Source organism: Mauremys mutica, chromosome 23 (genome assembly GCF_020497125.1).
Source record: "Mauremys mutica isolate MM-2020 ecotype Southern chromosome 23, ASM2049712v1, whole genome shotgun sequence".
In the NCBI taxonomy this organism is placed as follows: Eukaryota; Metazoa; Chordata; order Testudines; family Geoemydidae; genus Mauremys; species Mauremys mutica.
Window position 1 is genome coordinate 17742138 of NC_059094.1, and position 17595 is coordinate 17759732.

The 17595-nt window shown below is 39.9% G+C and overlaps 1 protein-coding gene across 9 annotated transcripts; it reads right to left on the bottom strand.

The window, feature by feature from the left end:
- Positions 1–743: 743 nt before the first annotated feature.
- SFPQ (splicing factor proline and glutamine rich) lies at positions 744–17314 on the bottom strand. Of its 9 annotated transcripts, none has more exons than XR_006575053.1 (13): positions 16593–17313; positions 15892–16080; positions 15494–15795; positions 15207–15302; positions 13706–13902; positions 13040–13124; positions 12520–12637; positions 12248–12296; positions 12041–12171; positions 5761–9164; positions 2432–2478; positions 1846–1918; positions 744–1677 (listed from the first exon to the last, which is right to left on the bottom strand). XR_006575053.1 is itself a non-coding variant. In XM_044997663.1 (11 exons), the coding sequence occupies exons 1-10, from the start codon at positions 17223–17225 to the stop codon at positions 2455–2457; spliced, it is 1824 nt and encodes a 607-aa protein (XP_044853598.1). In that variant the 5' UTR covers positions 17226–17314; the 3' UTR covers positions 744–1918; positions 2432–2454. The 9 variants fall into 9 exon arrangements, 2 of the variants coding, with proteins under 2 accessions (XP_044853598.1, XP_044853597.1); XR_006575054.1 differs by having other exon boundaries at positions 744–844; positions 1846–1921; XR_006575052.1 differs by having other exon boundaries at positions 1846–1921.
- Positions 17315–17595: the final 281 nt, after the last annotated feature.

Genomic DNA, 17595 nt, shown 5'->3' on the forward strand with positions numbered 1-17595 from the left:
ACCAGTGATAAACTGAATATCCAATCAAACCATTTTAAGGACCTAGACAGATCAATCCAGGTGAAGCTTCATCTGCAATGAAGCCACGTACCTTTGTGATTTGTCATCATGAGAGCATAAACTTAGCTGCTAGCTTGACTCTTTCCTTGGAGAAAAGTAAAGACATGATGGGCCTTCTTTAATAGACTTAAATCCTTATCCACACTGAAGCAATAAAGCATTACAGCAGGATTGAACAGCTGTAGGATTCATGCTTGCTACACAACCAACCTTATTTTGCAGTAGGTAGCTGACTCTGGCTAATGAGTAACTGCAATTTTGAGATCTACTGCTGGAGAAGCAGTTGGTCTGATTAAGAACCTGATCTCTGTAAGGGAGCACTTTGGAACAAGATACTTTGTCTAGTAAGAACTTTCAGAATCAGGCTTCTAGTTTTGTAAGCATGATAGGCAAGCTCCCATCCCAGCTCATGCAGCTGCCTATTTCTATGCTTCATTAGGGTCTTGGGTTTGTGTCTTGTTCAGTACAGTACCGAAAGACACTAACCATGCAAATGCTTAGACAAGCTCAAAAGACAAGTGTCTTCAGTGTTCCCCACACACTGATGTTTGGATGCTTAGGGGAGGTTCACAGATTCTATCTTTATGCTCCATCCCCATCTCATTTTTAGCAGTGATATCCAAAGTACATAAATATGTTCAACTAAATGAATTTCTGGAGTAACAAACTTAAGAAAACAAATGTCATTTGTACAGCAATTGAGTATTTTATTGAAAGAAAAACATTGCCACTTAAGTCCCTGGCTCCTCTCCACAGGGTTCTGGACTTCAAACACTGCTTCTTCCTGTGAATGCAAAAACACAAAGCTAGCCCCAAAAATCTACAGATGTTACCAGCAAGCGTCATACATAGGTCACTTTAAAAAAAATTGAATGAACACAAAAAAATAATGCATCTGGAACAAACATTCTTTAACAATATATATAAACTTTCAGATTACACCTGGGATTAAGTGAATAGCATAGAAACAGGGACACAGAAGCAGTTCTGAATTGGACTACATAGCATTAGGATCAAATCTTAAGAATCTTTACATCACTGGTTTCAAATTTTAAGTGTTCATTCTGTTCAAACTGCCTAAAGGATAGATCAGATGCATACAACCATCAACAGCGCAAAAGAAAATATTTAGCAAGTTTCCCCCAGGCCTGTGGTTTTACATACTGGCATCATAATTTGTAAGTGTTTTAGACTGAAGTCTGGTCAAATGGTGGGAAAAAAAGAATTATAGTTTAATTCCAGCTCTACAGATTCCTTCTTATAGTCCCTGCATACTACCTCCGGTCTGCTTGCTTCCCCACATATAAAACAGTATACCGGTAATATTGATTCACCTACCTTGTGGGGTGCTGTGAAGTTCAATTGTTTGTAAAATGTTTTGAAGATGAAAAGCAAAACCAATATTTTTGTATCAAGTTTAATTTATGTAATTGTTTTAATCAAGTGTTATGCTATCTGCCCTAAACCTTTCTCCTCCTAATGCACCATGCCTTTCTTATGGTGCTTGAAATTAACATGTTAGTTTCCTTGTTTGTGTCTGAGCATCTGTAGAGTTCAGTGAGCAGGGTTTATTGATGCTGCAGAGCCGGAAAGCCTCAAACAATGCTTATCTTGGTTCTACAAAAGAAAGATTAAAAAGTTGTATATAAAATCCATTAAAGAATGAATTCTGATCTTAAGAATCTATAATTAAGATCAGGTTAAATTTTAGGTGGAAACTGCTAAGTACACGTGGGGTCATTTCTTCTTACAAATTCAGTATCCCAAGATTAATCTACTACTCACCCATTCACTTCATAGTCTGGCTACTCCACATCACCGGACATCGAGTCACATTCTGGATTGTGCTCAGGCTCTACTGCTGTACAAGGAAAAACTACATAAGTTGATGTCTTCCATAAAATGATTTTATACCCCCAAATATATAGTCACTTATTTGGTGACTCTCAGTTTGGCCATTCCTTTTATGAGGTGCAGCATCTCAGCAAAGTAGAGGCCATGGAATTAAGAGGAAGTTGGAGTCTAAAGTAGAACATGACCAACCAAAAATGACAGTGTGCACAATTGTAACTACTTATCTGGAGGTGTAAAAAGCATGTTAACTGTATGGCAAGGGTTCCCAAAAAAATTTATGCAGAGGGTGAACCATCTCAACAAGATTGTTTGAGAACTACCTCCCCTCCCCCCTATTCGCTATTATAATGGGCTGCCTGTGGCAACTATCGCAATTGCTGACACAAAAATGTAAGTTTAGCTTTTTAACTCAATTTAGCTACTGGAAACAAGAACCACCACCAGCACTACTCCACAGTCCTTTAGACCAGTTTCTAAACTTTTTTTTTTTAAATGAAACATTAACAGATATGCTTACTTCACATGGATGAGCACGTGATTTCACTCCGCTTGCATCATCTTCACCTGAAGGATAACAACTGAAGTTAATATAAAAAATACACACACTAGAAAGTTTCTGAAAACAAAGTTCTAAACCCATTACAAAATTCTAACCTTTAAATTAAAAGTAAAAGTTTACAAGATAAATGGACTGATTAGTTATGAGGGAATTTACAAATTATTCCAAAATACTAGGTGGAAGTAGTATAAGGGGCAAAAGTAGGCTAGTCTAAACACTTGTAAGAAAGTAAAAGAATATGCAGGTGGTTGAGTGAAGAACTGCACCTACTCTGAACACCAAGCCATAACTGCTAGCTTCACCAGTCTGAGTACAATGAAGTTTGATTGCAGTCAGAGGTATACTATCCCTTATGTGAAGGTATGTAACTGTGAAACTATACTGGATATTTAATCAGTTTGGCTTATCTGTAGTAATACATGCTCCATATGGATGAAGCAAAGTGTCCCTGAAACTAGCTGTGCCCAGCCCAAGAATCCCACAAGTGCATTGCAATCCAAAGGAAGACAGTTTGTCATGCGCTTAATTACCTTTGTTCTACATCACAGCTTCTCCCCCCTCTGCATATTAAGCCTTTCACTACAGCTATGTTGAGGGCAAACTGCAAGGAGCTGAAGATCATCTACTCATCAGCAACTAGGGACAAGTCTGTACGAAGTTCTGTGCACACTATTAGTTGGAGGCAAAGCACACTGCCTTCACAATGCTACTTAGCCAGCCAAGTGGATGAGACCCAAATTTAATATCAAACCCACCTCTTGGTAGTGTTGAGACTGAATTATAAGTCGACAAAAAATGTAGTATGCACATTGTTTTCTATGCTGTAGCACCAAACACCATGCATAAGGGATACTATATCTTTGTGCATCTTTTTAACACTCCAGATTATGCACTTGTAGCCACCCCCCTTTTTCCCCAGTTAGCTCTTCAGTACTGGTGTTCAAAAGCAACATTTATAGATGGGGTATTCACAGCCCACTGTGGGATTGCACAATCAAGTCCTAACTTGTCAATCATTATCTAGCAGCAATGACAGACAGGGGAGAAGGCCAATCCTCCCATTTTTTTCTTTTCCAGTAGGCAGCCATTTAAAAACCCCACTAGCTGATATGGAGAGAAATCAGAAGCTGATCAGTTGATTCCAGCCTTGCTAGTAGTGGAAGAAGCCAACAGTCCAAAACAGCACACTATTTATGCAATTTCTCCAACATGCTTAGCCTCATTTAACATGTTACAACACACAGGCCTTCCTGATCATGTCACTGCAGCTGGCAATGATTAACGGACATGCAACCCCAATACCGCTCAAGTCCTAAAACTACTCACAGGCCTCAATATTTAGCTGTTTAGTGTTTTGCTATTGGGGAAACTGCAAGCAAGACTTGGTATGCTTAATGTTACAGTAAAAGCCCCCATATGCTACACTGTGCTGTGCTCTCCCATGACAGCACCAGTATCTGATCTAACAGGTACGCATATGTATTCTGGCACCACACTTCCGAGCTTCAGATAAACTTTTGGGAAAAGTATAATTCATAGAGAAAAAGATAAAATCAAGATGAAACACAATGCAAGCACTTCAGTGTACTGTTATTTCTCATACCCACTTATTACAAGTTGTTTGCTTAAAATAGACATGCCTATTTGTTTAAGAGACCTACTGCACTAAGTTTCGTTACTGCAGACAATTCAAAGCTAGTATGAAACCCATTGCTTTGTCACAAATTGCTTGCTCCAAGAGTGTCAAAAGCCTATTACCATTCCAAGTATGCAGAAGAAGGTAGATGTGTCCATATAACCCCTCCATGATATTCCTGAAGGCAAGTCACGTGTCTAGTATATACTCAGCACACTGGCAAATCTGAACAGACCTGACTGTTGGTATAGAGATACCTAATAATCCAATTCTTGCAGTTTCACAGCAAACATACTGCCATTAATTTCATTACTGAATTTTATTAATCAGAAAGCTCTAAAGTCAATGGCAACAGCCAAACTGGCTTAGAGACGAATGATGTCACAGGTTGAATAGCTGAAGTTCAGCTACACATTCAATGTAACTAAAGAGCTGTTACTGTCTGAGTTATGAAGCGCAGAAATTACTTTGATTTTTCAAAAGAACATGAATACAAACAGCAGAGGGCAAGCCTATCTAGTTTATAAACTGCTCACCAATGAGTAAGATTCCTTCTTGGAAGATACAATACAGAAGTATAATGTCCAAATTTGACAAAAATGTACACCAGAAACAAGTATGCAAAGTAAAACTTTGCATCTCAAGTAGAAAAACCCTTGCAATACCACTGAAAAAGGTTTCTTATGCATTGCCAAGAACCAGATCAGGGGATGAAATAAGGAAACGTATGACATTCAGACTCTGGAGTTACAGCTAACTAGCACAACAAAGCAGATAGGAGCTGAAGGTCAACACATTCTGAAGTTTGGAAACATTTAGGTATGTAACCTTTTGAAACACCATATCTGGTATTTCTAGCAGTGAAGAATTTAGAATAAGCACACACTTGAAAGATATTTTGATGAAAAATTAAGCTACTTTGATCAGTACATTCACTACTAAGATGAGTATTTTAAGACAGGAATCCATAGATTCCCAGCATATTCAGTTGCCTTTAATTGAACATATATCATGATCACTGCCACCTAGAAATTAAAACAAACATATCTTAAGTTGATAAACCCTGAAAACTAATGGAGATATTTGAACACAATTTATGACCTAAGACGTACTTACACCCAAGTCTTAAAGCTCACTACTGTGAGCTTTACATCTTTATCGCCTAGTTCATTGAAGGCTAGAGCAAAGATTACCAATATATTTTCTAAATAGCCAAGACTCTACAAGGGGATGTACTGCAGATGGGATATTTTGCTACTACAGAAAGTTAATACAAGTGACAGGTTTTCTAGGTGCAAATTGCACCTAGTTGACTAGTTAAATGATTCTAAAATCACATTCCCTCTTCCCCACAGAGCTCACCTAAGAATATCTTCATTACAATGTACTTAAGAAAATCCACACAAGCCAAGTCATATGTACAAAGGAATCGGGTCTGTGATACTTATCTAAGAATCGCAATAAGTTGCTTATTGCTGCTGAAAAAGATACAGCTTAAAACCGAAAGCCACGCAACTTTGATGCAAGCTAAACATACAAGTATGAAGAGTGCTGCACTGTAATTTCATAGTCGGAAGTGTGATGTCAGAATACCCACAGAATAAGGTTACACAGAAAGTCACCAAGTTATATTATATTGCTTGTTACCTACCTGTACGCAGTCGGCAATGAGAATCTCGGAGCAAGCAGGAATACTACATCCGGGTCCTAATGTCCATTGCCATTTGTGGTACTACGTTCCTCACAGTTATGAACTGCAGAAATGCTGGCTAAGTGCAGTTATGTAGCAGGCCACTACTTTTAAGAGTGTAAAATTGCAGTCTCAAAAACTCCAGCAAAAACTTGCTGCCACAGTAAGTGGTTGCCGCCAAGGAGAAGCCAAGAATTTTTCTACCATAAAAATACCACAAAATCTCACAAAAGCAGTTTCAATTTCTCATAAGCTGTATTTCTATTAGGTGGTATGCTGTATCTACATAGTACTGTAGATATGCTCTGTATTCATTTTTAAGGAAGTGTGAAAACATGCAAAAGAATACCCATTTCTATATGCTGCAGAGATTAAAAGTTTAAATGGGCTCAATTTAATTAAAGCAGACTAAATTGCAAAAGCCAGTATTTTCTCTAAATCCAATATAAAAAAAAGTTCTACATGGTCTAGACCATCTGGAAATGGGTCTGCCAGACCAAGGACTTCTCTTAATGGATTTGAAAACCCTTTACTTCAGTTATGTAAGTCACCTAACTTTGTGAATACTCCAAAACCACAGAACCATGGGGAAAGACCAAAGGAACATGATAACTTCCCTAATACCTCCCACCAACTTAATAACTGGGTATAAAATTTTAAAATTCTGACATTTGTCTGTCAGCTTTTAAGATTGTACCTTTAAAAAGGTTCTGAAATCAAACTGGCCAGAAGCTACTGTATGCAACTCAAAGCAGGACTTGATTCTGTTTAAAAAAGTCTGCTTATGCAACTATAACACAGGGTACACTGTTTAATACAACTATTTCAGAAGTTATAGAAACTGCTGAAGCTTTCAGTATATGTTTGCTAAACACAGTTTAGCAAACAGTCTATTTTTAAGACCCAGCAACAGCTTACATACAAATAGGGATTCTAAAGAGAAAACCTCTGGAAGGTAATGATTAGGACATCAGCATCCTTCACTCTTCAAAGTTACAGTACTACAAAAGAAAGCATTTTAGGATATGTGCCAGCATCTCTTTAATAAAGAATGACATGTAATCTGAAAAATAAACTGAAAAAATTAATTTAATGTTTACTGTCAGAGTTTCCCATCTCAGACACTTTCACCCTCTGTGGGTGTCCACGAACACCCTTTTGAAAGCATTTGCATTGAGTCCCTACTATAAAATTCATACGAGTTGTAATTGGACTGCTGATTTTAAACTAAGAATCCTATACAAAAGATCCCAGACACTTGATCTCCAGTTTAAGAACTGCTGATCCAAGGTTTCCTACATTTCAATTCATAGAGGTAAAGTGTCATCTACCCTCTTAAAAAGTTCTGGGAAAATAGGAACAGATTTGCCAAACTGGCTGAGTCTCTATTTAGACACTTAATATTTAGTCACACACCTGGTTATCAACATTTCACAGCTTGCCAGTGTTACATTTAAAGTTTAACAGTCAGCATTTAAACAGTGCTCACTTCTGAAGACAGACTGTTTGTATTCCTAGGTAATGAAATCTAAACACTAAAACTTTTATCCATAGAGACAGAATTTAGGATTAGCCAATGCTTAGCACAAACAGTGGAAAGACCTTCTAACAATTAAAACTATTCACAGATTGCTCAACATTTTGGGAGTCAGGTAAAAATACAACCAAACCAAATAAGTTTGCCAACTTTGCACAAGCAGGTTGATGTATCCTGTCTTAATACCAAGGCATTTTACACTGGGAAGCCATGCTCCCAGCTTGTCAGGTACAATCACAGTAATGAAGTAACTACATTAATATCAGAGTCCAGAATACCTTGCATTCTTATGGGGTTTAATTAAGTGGACAGCAAACTGTAAATTCATGAAGCCATTTCCTCTGTCAGAATCTTAAGAGGGAGTTTTATTTGTACTATATAGCATTAGCTATTGAACTCCAGGTTTAGTCCTACTCTTGCCTGCCAAATGTCAGCATTAAGATATCTGACAATATCAGAACAGGGGTTCTCAACCAGGAGGTGCGGTGAGCTGAGCCAAACTTAAGTGGCACTGTGACCTGGCACATGGACAGCAGAAGCTCCAAGTAAAAAGAAATGCTAAGACTGGACATGACTCAAAAAAAAGCTGAGAACCCTGCTACAGTGCAAGAGGCTATTTATTTACCTGAATTTAACATGATGCATTTTAGGATTTAAGTACTACAAGGTCTATGAAAGAAGATTTCAGTTTTTACAGACCCTTGAAATTAATCCTAGTTGATTTCTGAACTGTAAGAGTTAGTCCACTCAATTAGCATAAGGACATAAGCAAGTTAGAGTACAAATTAAAAATCTCCTTGTTTTACTCAAGTAATACTCCCTGGTCTTCTTGCCAAGCAATTTCAGTTAGGTATTAAATACTGAACCAGGCCAACCCTGCATCTCAGGTAGACAGCTTACGTATAAAACAAACATTTGTCACGTTTACAGCCCTTTAATTGAGAAGTCAGTTAATCCAAGCCATTCTGTGGCTTTATTTTAAAAAGTGACCTTTTCAACTTCTTTAGAAGATTTCAAGCAGTGGATGCCCAAAGATATAAGTCTCTGCCACCATCCCACCCTCCATTGTTAAAATCTAAAACTCATTACATGACAGCAGCATCATTTGCTGTTTAGTTTCCATTACTGCATCTTACAACACTTGCAAAATTTCCATTTATTTCCTTATTGCAGTATAAGGAATGCTCTGAAAATCTGTACCCATTGGAAGATCAAGTATCAGTTTACAACTATTTGACCCAAACGTAAAGCTTGAGGCATAATGGGAGGAGGCCTCACCCTTAAGCTACTTTTCTGCATCCTGGTCTGAATCAGACCTCTAAATCCAAGACTCATTTGTTTTATGTTGAAAGGTATGGCATTTAGCCTCCTTTAGAACCATGAATGGCGAGTTTATGATCAGAATAGTTACTACATTTAGTATTCTATTTATTTGAAGCACAGTAAAAAAAATTGGTACACTGCCATCAAGTTAGGGATGTTATACATCAAAAAAAACAGCTAAATTTGTTTTGAAACACTGCATTACATAATTAAATTTTACTCGTCCAAACAGACCACTTACAAATATTAGGTCACTAGTTTCTAACATCCATAAAAATGTAGCTTTCTTACTAAAATGCAAGAATTTAAAAGTTGGTGTCTAAACAAGGCAGACAAAAACAAACTGGAATGAAACTACTGGTCACATCTAAAATCGGGGCTTTTTGTTTGGGCCTTCATATTCTTCTCTCCCTCTACCATATCCTGCTGGTGTTCCAGGCCCCATTCCTCTAGGACCCTGGCCACCCACAGGCCCCGCACCTCCCTGCCCAAAGCGTTCAGCACGCTATTGGAACAGTATTAACAGTTCATTATTATGTAGTTGATGTCCATGTGTGTTAAGTATATATTTTTAGAAGGTTCCGTAGTCAAGGTTCGTCGATACAATCACCATTGAGCCGATCCACAGGTACCGGGAACATAGAAAGGAAAAAAGGGTAATTTAAAAATTAGTTTATTGTAATACATGCCTTGAGGTATGTTCCCAACTTGATGCATTCTCATACATCTGTTACAAAGAACAGATACTCCCTGCAGTGCTAGAAATGTAAGCATTAGTGCAGATGTGAATTTATACCCTTTCCGAAATGAGCTCTAGCAATTTTCAACCAAGTTTACGCAAATAGCTTGCAAACTCTCACCTTTAGTTCAGTACAAGTTTTGTTTATGTCAATAAGTTATTTCCAAATAAGCCTAGCCAGAAAAGGCAGATTCAGTTCACTGAAGTATGAGTTGACATTAATAAAATGTCATTGTAAGGAGGATGCCTACTCACCAGTTAATGGCATGTGCTGCATTAGAGACCATGTGCTTTTCAAGATGGGTTTAAGACTACATCTGCTGACTAAAACTGCAGAAGCCTTAAGTAGTAAAACAAACAACTGTAATACAGTGCTACTGGATTACAAGAATGAAAAATGTGAAAGACTAATAAGCAGTGATTTACCTAACCAACACAATTGCTTGATGAAAAGACCTTCATTTATTCTCACATTTTCAGGTCTACTGCTATATAACCAAATGTAAAAATGGGTTCACAGAACTACATTTTAACCATAGTGTTTCAGGTTTGCCCTTTGTGCATTTCACTAGGTGCACCCATTAAAGCCCCCCTCCCTTCCCAGCTTCACCACAAGCTCTTGGAAAGTCCACAAAGACCTTACAATTATTGAAAGACTTCATGGACTGTCTCCCATCAGAGTTGTAAGCACTGAATTAGACTGCAATAAAGCAGAGACTTCAAATATCTTTACTAATGCATCTAGCTGCACGTATTTCTACCAAGCTACCAGATAAGTAGGTGTGGCTGGCAGCAGATCTCTAAAAGTTAGATCAATACTGTGAAGTCAAAGATAGCTTTCAACTTCCATTTCAAATAAAAGTTTCACTACCCCCTAAAAGAATAATAATAATTTCAGTTTACTAAACTAAGTCTGTAAATACAGATCATGGGTTAAATTCAGACTTTTCTCCAGTTACTGGTATAGAATTATTTAAAAGTTAGCTTCAGTCTTTCTGAGGAAGGATTTTCAGAAAATAAGGAGTTTCTAGCTTCTCCATAATTCATGTCTTCTTTACAAAGTTTATACACCAGCTAAAACCTAATTGCAACTCTTAAGTTTAATAACGGGGACAGCACTGTGTGGCATAAATAGAGCCATGTCCTAGGGAACTTTAGGCAGTTAAACCATCTTAAGAGCAACACATTTTGATGGTATCAAGTTGTTTAAAATATTACACAAGTTCAACATGCACCCGTACCAGACTTTTAGAATGAAGAAAAAAATGTACACAGCATTCACCACAGACTACCTAACTGTTCACTAGACGCTTATGAATTGCTTAAAAATGTTATCAGTAGATTATAGATGCATTAATGCCGGTAGCATCATCTACTGGATCAATACTTTGCAAAGTTAGATACCATAGGTATGGTTTCCATAAAAAGAAGATACCTGGCAAGCTACTGTGGTAGCACACCATATGAAGCCAGAGGCCTGAGTACAGTCTAACCTTAAACCCACCCAGAAAAAGATTCTCTGCATTTTGTGCCAGAGGGTGTGTACCCTCAACAGGGAGGGTGGAAGCACACTATCATCAACCACTTGACCCAGAAGAGACTTCCATCCTATTAAAGCATTGCTGTCAGTACTGCTCCAGTGGGATAGCACCAAGCAGACTCCAACCCTATGCACACAATTAGTGTGCGCCAAAAATAGTATTGTTTGGAAACATACCTCTAAACATGAGGTATGCAGTAGATTAAGAACCTGCATCTACAGTCATGCCCAACAAGTGGGAAACAAGAAATTAGAACAGGCTATCATTATTCCTTTGTCAGATAGGAGTCACAAAATGACTAAGGTCAAGGAGTACTGGGAATATTTAAACATGCCTAAAGCTAACAACTGCATTTCTGCTCTTTTGATATTATGGCAAACATTAGCACACATCATATGGTATACTGTTTGCCATTTGATTACTCACAAGTTGAGTGATGAGTAATCTGTTGCATAAACATACATGTGAGCACAAATTTGCATTTTGCAGTGTATCAATGCGAGGGTGCACTGATTTTGTAATTAGGCTTGGAAGGACCAGATTTTAACTGGCCTCAGTTATTACACTTTGGAGAACAAGAGTAGAACCACGTAACACTTGCAGACACTTGATACAATTATGAAATAGTTTCTAGATAGAATTTGGTGCAAGCTCTCCTGTGTCAATTTGTTGTAAATTAATTTCTGTGGTAATCACATCTTGATAAATAAGGTTTAAATTTGTTTCTTGTTAGAGCAAAAGCTGTTGGAAATCAAGCCAGTATTTTGAAACATCAAAATTCATGAAAAATCCTTCCAAGCCTAAATATAATGCAGGTACTCAAAACTGAACCAGTAACAGGGTTAACAGCAAATATGCTTAATAGCACATTTGAATTTGTTTACAGACAACTTCTGTCTAAATGACCATACTCATAAGATCTGAGCTATTACTGTACATACTGCCAGACTAGTCCTTAATATTGCTATTACATACACTGACTGAAAAAAAGCAGTCAGTACTCAAGATTTAAACCATCTACCATTCAAAAATCGGTAGAGTTCAGAATTTCCTGCCTTAATTTCCCCCATACTAAAGTAAAGCCACCACAGGATACATTACCATGTCACTTCCCATCATAGAACCACTCATGGCTGGTTGGCCAACACCAGGACTGGCTTCATAACCTATGCCGCCACCGCCACCACCACCACCCATAGGTGGGAACTTCTGAGCTGCTGCACCATAAGGATCTAAGAAAGAAAAATATATAATCATATTCTGACAAGTTATATGTTAACCATGTAAAGATATTTAACAATCCTTTACCTCCCATGTTCATTGTGCTGGCACCACTCATTCTCATGTCTCTCTCTCTCTGCAAAGGCAAAAATAGATCAGAATGAGTAATCAATTCTGTCCCCCCTTGAAGGCCTGCTTTCATGAAGCAGGTGCACCATTTAACAGTATCCTTTCACCTACCAAAACTATTTGAGCATTAGTTAGTTTGAACTATTTTTTTAAACTAAGAAAATCCCAGTAGCATCTCAAATCATTTTAATTATTCATAAAACACAAGGTTTTATTTTGTTTATACTTACTGGATCCATGTAACCCATTCTACTGTAATTCTCTTCCCTTTGTCTTCTCATCTGTTCTTCCATCTCACGCTGGCGAATCATCATTTCTTCTTCTCGTCTACGACGTTCTTCCTCCTGCCTGATAATTTGTGTGTTATTATACCTCAAAAGCACAATATTTACACCTTTAATATGTATATAACCAACATGAGCAACAAAGAGTTAGCATCTTACAATGTGTGTTGGTGATTATTGGATGAAAAGGTTAAGTGAATTCAACTTCAGTGAGAGCTACAAAAGATTAACCATGTGATGCTATGAGTAGTTGTTGAAGGACACCACTGAGAAATATAACATGATTCAAATTTCAAGATGTTCAAGTAAAAAATGATAGCATTTTTACAAAGGTAAGCTAGCTTTAACATGCAAACCTCAACTGGAAATTGTATTAGCACATGCACAACTGTCATTTGCACAAAGAACATTGTTGTTGTAATTTAGTTTTCAGTGACAAAATCTTGTTCATCAAACCCAGACCTACCTTAGCTGAATTTCCTTGCGTTTCTGCATTTCTTGATTATGAAGTTCCTCCATACGCCTCAATTCTTCTTGACGCCTCATAAGATCTGAAAAAATAGTCTGTCAATATCCCCTTTGTACATGCTTTTTCCAAGTTTTTATTCTCACAAAGTGTTACCTCACTTCAACCACTTACCCTAGCCTCATTTAAACTCTACACAGCACATAACTGATACTGAAACATGACTGCTTTTCTCATCAATTACAGTCATTGGCCAACTAATTTAAAAGGGGAATGGTTTCCTACAGAATTTGAGTTATGCTCACAAAAAAAAACGTTAAACACAAACTCAACTTTGTGGGAAGCTTTTTCTCGTCACAGCATCCTACTGAGCAACCAGAATTCCCAGTCTCACAGAGCCACAGTAATTATGTAAATCAAATATACAAAACCAATTTTTAGGCTCCCTTATTTTTATGCAAAATAAAATTTACAGCGAGCAGGAAGCAAGACGTAATGTAAGTTGCAAGTTACTTTTTAAAAACAATTCTCAAGCTCCACCTGGCTGTTTACTATGGACCAGTTCATGAAAACCTAAAACACAAACATCCATATAATAGGACTATTTGTATAGATAGCACACACAACTAGAAAACAAATGGCAACAGAAGAATTAGTGCCAATCACCTTGACGCAAGAGGTTTGCCTGATGTTCATGATAGGCATCTTCCATTTCACTTTCAAGTTTGTCTTTGGCATCTTTCATGTTTTTCTCCACCTGATCTCTTTGCTGTTTTTCCATTTCATCTAAGGATTTCCACCTCTGGGAATATTCAAATTCAAAACTGCCATGCTGAGCAAAGCGGGGTGGAGTTTCTCTTTCCCTACAAATGGAATAGAAAATATTCACTAATAATGAATTTGAAAGACAGGAGTTGAGTAACAGGTTCATTTGAATACTCAGTTCAAAATTAACTAGTTTCTTCCTAAGCCACAATATTTTCAATAAATGTTTGAATTATGCTTAACAATAAGAGCTTTAAAGACTTAAAACACTGCTGCTGCTGACACAGGCCAGATGTTCAGAACAAAGAATCCAGAGAATTCCGTGTTGAGCCAACTGCTCCTCTGTGGACACTGCCTGCGCCTCTCACAGCGGTGGAGTACCGGAGTTGACAGGAGAGTGCTCAGGATTCAATTTATCGCATCTAAACTAAACGCGATACAATCAATCCCCAATGGATTGATCACTGCCTGCCGATCCAGCAGGTAGTGTAGACATACCCCCAACAACAGCGGTAGTAATTTCTTTCAAGGAATCAATGACCAAAGGCGGGACACATTGTCAGCTAGGTCCAAAACATGTTTTTTATATTAGAATTAGAAAAAATTATGCCTAACAGTTAAACCAAGGTCTCTTCCCATGAGGAAAAGTAACGTAGTAGCTGGACTGAGAAACGGTTTTTACACCCACAGCTCACTGAAAAGTCAAATGATATCCACACCATCGCTGCAATTTTCTGAAAGACCATTTTTCTTTATACTTTTCTGAATGTGTTGGCTTCGGACTATTAATATTGAAATATTTCACTAAAGTTGCATCAACTTGAATTTTTTTATTTAACAAAAAATTCAGAAGTAGTTAAGAAGTCCCATTTTCAATAATGATTTGGGTACATCTGAACATTTTACCAAGCACCAAATACTACAACTGCCCCTCCAATGTTTGTGGTTTTGCAATTTTTTAAATTTCCTTCTTCCCTGTTGCTGTGCGAAAACTGCCAAAGTGCTGTGAAGTGCACAAAGCAAGCAAAGAAAAATATTTGTTGTTTTCCTTGTAAAAATAGTAGAGTAAGCCATTTTAATACAGACGGGTGATTTTTAAGTTGACATCCTTTTAGTGGATAGAAAGAAAAAACCTACGAGAGGTTGTCAAATTCAATGCTGGCTTCACAGCAAAAATTTTATTAAAACTAATGTTTAAAAAAATTATATAATACACAGGTTAAGAAAAGAGTGTTTGTACATCTGGGTATAGTGTTTAGACTATCCATAAATACAAAATTTGTTTTAAAAATCATAAAATACATATGCTAAACTATCATATATTGTAAATAGCATGTACTGTAATATATTTGAGATCAATATGCCTTATCTCTATGTGGAGGAAAACAAAGAGTGCCCCTACTTTTGATACATTGGATTCTTCTGAGCAAGCTTTTCTGGAAGACCATCTTCATCATCCAGTTGTTCAAGTGGTTCCACAATAACTGGCCTAGGAGTACTAAACAAAAAAGATTTTTTTTCAATATGAATGCTGGTTTTAGCTTTTAGAAGAAAATTTGTTTATAAGAAAATTTGTTTACAACAATCATCACTTAAGCTAAGTTGTGATAAAACGACAGTAAGACTAAATGTTTATCTCTAACTGCCATGTTTAAATAAAATACATTTCTATATAGTCAAACAGCTTACGTTGTCAACAAGAATACTCCTTCGGTGCACCGTTCAAATGCTTTCCTTGCAGCTGGCTTAGATGCAAATTCAACAATGCCTTTTCCTGTTGATCTGCCTCGATCATCTACAATCACAACAGCTCTTTCAACTGGACCAAACTGTGAAAAAGCTTCCTCCAATAACTCATTGGACACATAGGGTGAAAGGTTACGCACAGACAGAGCGGCAGCATGTGTGGCAAAACGAACTCGAAGCTGTCGGCCTCTCATAGGAATATCATCAAGTTCTGCCTTTGCAATTTCAGCCAGTGCTCTGGATTCCTGGAAAAATTTAATGAGACCCAGTTTCAACAAACAATTGTGTTGCTGTAATTTAGCTGAACAACAGATTTAAATGGCTACAGTATGAGAACCCACCAATTTAATGAATCCAAATCCCTTCCCCTTGTTGATAAAAACCTCTCCAGGCTCCCCATATTTAGCAAATAATCTTTTGAATTCTTCATCGGTAATGTCAGCAGGCAAGTTCCCCACAAACAGACGGCAACGTTGGGTGTAAGTCTTCTCTCCAGGTCGCCTCAGAAGAGACAGATTTGCTTTAAAACCCTACAAAAAAAAAAGAGACCAGTTCAATGACACGTTGCTTTTATACCAGTCACAAGCCTTCAATCAAAGACGCTCAAATCGATGCCACCCTCTTCATCACGGTACATGCTCCGCGTCGCACAAAGCAATACTAACGAGCCCACGGGGTGACAGGTACCTCAGCGAGCCCTGTAGGTGGGACTGGGGTTAGTTACCAAGTTGGGCCTACGCGGTCTGTCAGGAGGCGACATCCCGCGTTTAGGCAAGGCCAGGCCCTCTCGGTAGGGAAAAGGCCCGTTCACCTGGGACCATACCCGCTTCCCTCCCCGAGGCCACGTCCTCCCACCCGGCCCTCCCTGCAGGGACGTCTCCTCTCCCCTCCTCGCGGCCCCACGCTGTCCGGCCACCCCCGACAGGCCCCTCAGCACTTCCCCGCCCCGCCCTCGGCTCCCTTCAAGATGGCGTCGGGCGCGCGGGGAGTCCGAGCGGGGCCGCCGCCATCTTGTGGCTGCGGGGGAGGGGACGGGACTCACCTCGTCCGTGGCCTTCTCGCCGCTGCCTCCGGCCGAGCCCTGCTGCAAGTTGAGGCCCTGCCCTTGGTGCTGTTGGCCCTGGCCGCGCCCGCGCTGCTCGCCGCCCGGGCCGCCGCGGTGTCCCTGCCCCCCCTTGGGGTGCGGGCCGCCGAGGCCCTGCTGGGGGCCCCCTGGGCCCTTGGGACCCCCGCCCGGAGACTGGCCCTGACCTTTTTTGGGGCCGATGGCAGGGGTGGGGCTCGGCTTCGGCTGCGCCTGTCCCCCAGGGACGGACGGGGTGGAAGGGGGAGCGGCAGCGGCGGCCGCCTGGGCCTGCGGCTGTTGCTGTCCCGCGGCCGGTGTAGGCCCCGCGGGGGGCCCGGAGCCGGCCTGGCTGCCGGAGGGTCCCGAGGTAGTGGCAGTGGCGGAAGTGGACGAGGCCGGCGGCGTGGCCGTCGAGACGGGCGGCTTCGGGGGTTCGGGCTTAGGGCCCCCGCCAGGCGGTCCGCCCCCCAAGGGGCCGCGGTTCTGGCCAAGACCCATGCCGGGCGGTGGAGACCGGAAATCATGGTTGGGGCCTCCCCGGCCTCCGCCACCGCCTCCGCGCCGGTGGAAACCGCCACCGCCTCGGCTACGGAACCGATCCCGAGACATGGCGCCGCTCTGCTCTTTTCTCTTCAGGCTCAGAGCCCTGCGCACAAAATGGCGGCTACGCCAAACGGCCTCGCCGGCGCCTTTGTCCGCCCCTTATATACCTTCTCCTCCCTCGGAAACCACCCTCCATCCCGAGTAACCAATAGAGAGCCGTGTTTGCAACGACTGATAGATCTAACAGCCAATCGGCCGCACCTCTTATGCCACATCTTTTCTCCCGTTGGTAGGAAATCTGTTCCTTGCTGATTGGTCCGTTTGACCTCCGAATACCCGACGGTATGATCGGTTATACTCTTGTGTGCTGATTGGACGATTTGACTGGCAGGCGGGTCGGTCATTAGCAAATATGTATAACAATTGGATGGCAGCG

Bases quoted from the DNA above. Each gene is read 5' to 3' on its own strand.
- SFPQ (XM_044997663.1), bottom strand. From the start codon at position 17,225: ATGTCTCGGGATCGGTTCCGTAGCCGAGGCGGTGGCGGTTTCCACCGG. The intron at 13,125-13,705 runs GTGATTGGCACT...CTATTTTTTCAG, and splicing joins GGCAAACCTCTTGCGTCAAG to ATCTTATGAGGCGTCAAGAA. The intron at 2,479-12,040 runs GTAATGTATCCT...GTTATCCTTCAG, and splicing joins CTATGATGGGAAGTGACATG to GTGAAGATGATGCAAGCGGA.